At 45.2% G+C, this 6,000-nt stretch overlaps 1 protein-coding gene across 3 annotated transcripts in view; it reads right to left on the bottom strand.

Annotated features, from left to right (window-relative positions):
• Positions 1-325: 325 nt before the first annotated feature.
• The window catches only part of Arhgap28 (Rho GTPase activating protein 28), a 162,420-nt gene continuing 156,745 nt past the window's right edge, over positions 326-6,000 (bottom strand). For all 3 annotated transcript variants that reach the window (XM_021149846.3, XM_029470857.2, XM_085832877.1), the window contains exon 18: positions 326-3,363. In XM_021149846.3, the coding sequence (XP_021005505.1) occupies positions 3,281-3,363 (83 nt within the window). In that variant the 3' untranslated portion in view covers positions 326-3,280. The remainder of the gene's footprint in view (positions 3,364-6,000) is intronic.

The raw sequence follows: 6,000 nt of genomic DNA, 5'->3' as shown, positions 1-6,000 counted from the left end.
TCCTGTTCTTCCACCAAAACCACTATGCAAGCAGATGTAATTAGTTTGATAAGAGTAATTTTGGTTTTGTCTCTTTTACTTTTATGGAAATATCCTATTTAGTGAGAACTGATGGAACAAAGACTCAGTATTCTTACCTCGAGGAGAAAGCACACAGTACTGGCATTTCCACCGATGTCGGGTTTTTTTTGTTTTTTTGTTTTTTGTTTTTTTTACCTAAATAAATTACAAAGATAGGATATGCCGAAAAGATGGTATTTTCAAATGAGATAAGTGTGTAAAACGGTAACGCATTTGAAAGAAACACTTTTAATCTCATGTCATATTACTTTTTATTGAGTGGCATATTTATGGAAAATAGTTGAAAATGCCTGTCAAGAGGAGGATTCAAGCCCCTCATACGCAGTCTTGCCAGGCAAGTCAGACATACACATTGAACAATCATTAAAACACACTTGCTAGAGAGAGAGAGAGAGAGAGAGAGAGAGAGAGAGAGATCTTCGTCTCCTCAGTTTTCAGTCAGATGAAATCCATGGACAGCAGTGGGAAACACTGCCAGAAAGGATGAACCCCAGTGTCCCCGCATGGTTAGAAACAGGAGCAGCCCGTGGGACACACACAGACTCCCCCAGAGCACACAGCAGGGCACAATTCTGTGGTATGTTTGTTCCCATGCTTACACTAGAACTCATTTACAGCATGAATGACATTGGATCACACTGAAAGCTAACGGCAGTGACTAGAGTCAGACAAACAAACAAACAAAAGTGAAAGTCCACTGGATTCTTTTCCTCCAGAAAGCCTGGTGAGGTAGTTTATACTGCACACACACATTGTAAGGAATCGCTTTTCCAGTTCATCTAAGCACTGGCGAGAAGAATCGTGTCCTAGCTGAACTCGCAGGAAGAAAGGTGGGGGAACCAAGGCAGTTGTAGGAGTCTTCCTGACTGTGTGTCCCACAAGTCATTTCCTTTAATACTCTCCTGAATGACATTATGTATTTGACTACTTATGTATCACGAGCACTTGATGGTACAGGTGAGACGCTAGAAACAATCTTTTACCATGTATGTATCTGGTCTCTCTTTTGTGGGCAAATCCATTGTAACAGTCTGGCTTCTTAGCTTTTGCAAAACAAGTCTTAAGAAGGCCAAAGTTCTTTCGACACTTAGGTGACAGGCATTTTAGATTTAATTGAAATTTTCTCCTTCAAGAATAAGATTAAGAGAAGAAACCCCTTAACCACACAACTGTTTGTTTGCATGTTTACTCAAACTTCTCTAGTCATTTAATTGTGTGACCAGGAACAAAAAGGCATAGCCTACACTGACCTGGATATGGGCATTATCCTTCATGCGACACAGTTATTTGAAAGTGGTCACTGTCCTGGATAGACTTAAATGATTAATTACAACTTACTGTTAAGGCTTTTCACCTGAAGCGACACAGAAAGTGGGCAGGAAATGCTGAGCCTGGTGTGGCACTACCTGCCATCTACCGGCCACGTCTCAAGACTTGTGACTAATGCTGGTGTATAGGTTCCACTGTGTTTCCAGCCAAATGGAATGGAAACTCTTGGAAAGAGTGCATCTTACATATAAATACAACAGAACTGGACGATCCTAAGGCAAAGCAACGCAGGAGTAACCCCAAGCATTTACGGAAGCACAGCAACACTCTAGAAGGACGGCTTCCAAGCATGGGCAGGGATACCTGCCTGTGATTTTCTCACTCACCGCTTGCACGGCAAGATGATAATGTGCTTGGTGAACACACTCACTGGCCCACTGGGCAGCCTAGAAACCGGTCAAGCACGGGGACACACAGAAACCTCCGCAGTATATGTTTGGTGGCTAGTGAGTTCTTAAGCGGGAGAAAATAGAAAGTCATAAATAGGTCAAACAAACTGGTTTTTTTGGGGGGGTGGGGAGAGGGTTTCTAGAAAAGTGCAACAAACTCCTGAAGGTCAGAAATAAAATGATCTGCCCGTCGGATGTCAAGAGTGCCTGGCTTCTTCCACAATAAGATGATCTGACTGTAGGAATGAAGGATGTTTGGTTTGAGTATGAGGATAACACAGCACAGGGGGACCTCTTCTGCACATGCAGCTACAGTGTCCTTGCATTACATCTGGACACGGGCTCCACAGTTAAGGAACAGTTCTTCCACATCTGTACTCCAGCTTTGTTTGAACTGACAAACAGCCACGTGAGTTTTAAATGTTGTAACTGCTGTTAAGTCCATCAAATGTTCAGCCTGTGGCGTCCAAGATGAGGCACGGGGTCCCGGATGAATGAGGACTCTAACTACAATCTCTGAGATGAAAGGTAGAGCTCTCCTGTCCCTCGGGACATTTTAGATTTGTTCCCCTTAGAACCACGAGGACTGAATATCTCCCACCGCACGTCTAGACAATGGTTGGACAAGATGTGGACAATGAAGTGGTCTCCAGCTTCCACAAGCCCAGTGCTAATCTGCAATGCTTGGCCACATCCCTGGTTAACGATCAAAGAGCACAATGAACTTTTACATCTTGCAAATCCTCGGCCTAGTGGCACATTTCAGCACTTACAGATGAATGCCACTTCTGTATCTTTTAGTTTGGGGCTGCGGACGTGACTATCATTGTGAAATGTTAAAAAAAAAATGTGTTTGCTCTGTAAAGGAAATCCATGCTGACTCCAGAAAGGCAATTTATTCACTGAGCACCAAAACTGAGAGGAGAAACAGAAGACACCATGGCTGTGTCATGGCCACAGGGAAGCTCTGGATGCGCACAAGATGCCCTTTGTCAAACAGGGCTTGGCAATGAGGATCTGTGTCCACGGCCCACGGAGTCATAACGTAGCATCTGATTACTCAGGGCCTGGGGAAAGCTCCTTCGCACCATGGTGTGAGCCAGTCCTCAACGTGTGCCGCACAGAGCGACATGCTCCACAGAGATCTTTAGACTGAAGGCTCTCCTCCTCCAACCCAGGAGCAAGTCAGAGCACTGCAGCCTCTTCCCAGCCACAGTGCTTCTCAATGAGCAACGCTGCCCTTTCCTTTGGGTCCCACTGTCTCATGAGGAACTGTGCTAAGAGACTGAGCCCAGTGTGAAATCAGCCCCTCCTCTGTAGTTCATATTGCCAGAGCTGGCCACAGCGCCTCTCCAGGAGGACCAGGATTACAGGAGCAAATACTTCAGGGCAGTTTTTTGGTTTTTTTCCCCACAAATGCAGGATCTTCTCACATATAATACAGGGCAGGAACCATCCTGGGCATATTTTTAAAGACTTGTCTAGGGCTTGATGACCCATTCTGCATGAGGATTTATATGATACACATCCAATATATATGCATCAGGATCTAAACAGTGTTGTCCTAAAAGAAAGAGAAAATTTAAAAAGCTCAAGTCAATAAAGTGTTTGTCTTGTGAGCAGGACAGAACATAAATAAGCTCTATCCCCAGAATCAACGAGAGAGAGAGAAGGAAAGAAGGAAAGAGAAAGAGAAAGAGAGAAAGAAAAGAAAAGAAATGAAAAGAGAGGAGAGGAGAGGAGAGGAGAGGAGAGAGGAGAGAAGGAAGGAAGGAAGGAAGGAAGGAAGGAAGGAAGGAAGGAAGGAAGGAAGGAAGGAAAGAGAGAGAGAAAGAAAGAAAAGAAAAGAAAAGAAAAGAAAAGAAGGAAAGAAGAAAGGAAGGAAAGAAAGAAAGAGCGAGAGAGAAAGAAGGAAGCGAGGTGTGATGGTACAGTTTGTAATCTAAGATAAAGCAATGTATCCAGACAAAATAAGCAAGAAATATTAAAAAAACACACACACAGAAAAGGAACAAACTGGAAACATGTGACATCATGAACAACAAAACAAAACAAAAAACCAAACTACTGAATTAGAGGCACAGAGAGGAAGAAGTACAGCAGCAGAGAGACTGGGGAAAGAAATGGGAAACCATGATTATTAACACACAAAATAGCATGGGAACACAAACAGCGACACCAAACATCAAACCACCTCTGATGACTGATAAGGATAGCCAGCACGGCGTGATGATCCTACAGGTGCAGTAGGGGCACATGTGTCTTGGCGGTAACCACTGGCTCTCTAATCAGACTTAAGACTTGCTCAGTAAGAGGCAAATCATTCTTAGTATTGGGAACCTAGCCAGTTTCCCAGAACTAGCTAAGTCATGTATCATGGCGGAGAAAGTCCAACCACCGCTTTACTAAACCAGCCCCATCCCTAACTTGGTTCAAGAGTTGTCCTCTGCACACAGGTAAGTGCAGTTCTCACGTCTCACCAAGGAAATTTCTCTTTGCAGCAGATGAGCACAATTACGGAAAACCACAGCCAATCAAAATGCAGAGTTGGAGATCTCAGCCCCAGAGGATACACCCACCAAACAACCCCTGCACCTAAAGCTTAGGGAGCACTGTGGAAGGGCGGGCACGGGCAGGTTGTAAGAGCCAGGGGATTATGGAGTTTGCCAGGAAGTTGTGTCTCCTGGTAAGGTCGGAAGTTATATCCATAGAGTCTCACCTACATGATTGCCTGGATGTGAGCAGAACAAAGACAACAAAACAGATCTGTAAAGTCCACGGGCCCCACTCTACATGACTGCAGCCAACTAAGAAAGCCGAGGTTGAGAGAAGGGGAGAAAATACAGATTGGATAACCAACGGCAAATGGTCAGCCCTGAAACTACACATACAAGTGACATAATGCATTCGGTACGTTATGTTTAGGTATATATCTGCCTATACATGTATGCATGCGATAATCATTACTGAGAAAGAGGCCATGGGTCTCTCAGTTTGAAAGAGAGCAAGGGGAGGTCTGGAAGGGTTTGGAGGGAGGGAAAGGAAGGGGAAACGACATAATTACAATCTCAAAAATAAAATATTATTGTTAAAAAGAGAGAGAGAAAAAAAAGAATGGACACGTTGTTCCAGTTAGGAAGTAACCTAACTGGCGTGGTTCAATGTCTCAAGATTTCTCCTGTGGGTGCATAGACAGTAAGACATTTATGAAATATAAAGTTAAGTCTTGGTGACAGGATTATCAGAGGAAAACAAAGCGGGGAAGTTTTGGTAAGGTGTGGAGAAGCTTAGGAGAGGCCAGCAGCTGGATCAGGACTGTATTGGGAGAAGTCAGCCAATGGGAGGGGAGAAAGAACGTCCCAGCCAATGGGAGATGCCCAAGCAGCGAGCAGGGGGCGTGGCTGTACAAGAGCAGCGTCCAGAGGGTAGACTGGGAGGCCAGCGGGAGAAGCACTAACAGGCAGGAGGATTTAACTCAATGAGACAATTGGGTTCACCTTAGGAAGCTGTGTGGACACACCCAGACTTCCAAGGACTATACCCACCAGAGCTGAGAAGGAAGAGAGACTCGGAGACGCAGGAGGGAAGCTCAGAAATGCCTGCTGTCCCCAGAAGCAGGCGGAGACAAGTGTTTTTCAGACAGGGACACTCAAGCCAGGCAGTTAACTTAGAGGCAGTGCCTGTGTCTCACTGCAAGCTCTTGGGTGCCTGGAACGAAAGCGTGACCTGGGTGAAGAGTTGGGGAGGATGCTTGAGTAGAGTGGCTTTAAGAGAGAAGAGACTGGAAGAAGAAATGTAGGAAGGACAGCAGGCTAAAGACGTGTGCTGTGAAGTGGACAAAGTGGAGCAAAGGACCAGGAGTGGATTTGAAGGTATGGGGTCAGAAACCAGAAATGACTTTTTTTTTTTTTTTTTTTTGGGGGGGGGAGGGTATTTGAGCTACAGGTCCACCATATTTTCTAAGGTGTTTTGAAACTCACGATCCTCTGGAGTTCCAAGCTTCCCTTGTGTGAGACAGCTAGGATAGTGGTACAGCGCTCGAGGCAGGTGGTGGTGTTGCCACGGCTGCTGGCTTCCTACCTTTCTGCCACAGGGTACGCTTCTCCCCATTAAAATAGAGGTCAGGTTTTATTTCTGTGTTCTGTGAGAACCGGATGCATCCCCTCCGCCGCCCATGTCACAATCCCAATGTTCCTTGGTG

Source organism: Mus caroli, unplaced genomic scaffold, assembly GCF_978045245.1.
Source record: "Mus caroli unplaced genomic scaffold, Mus_caroli_1 scaffold_18, whole genome shotgun sequence".
Classification (NCBI taxonomy): Eukaryota; Metazoa; Chordata; class Mammalia; order Rodentia; family Muridae; genus Mus; species Mus caroli.
Note: the sequence above shows the minus strand (reverse complement) of the source record. Positions and strands in the feature narration are given on the sequence as shown.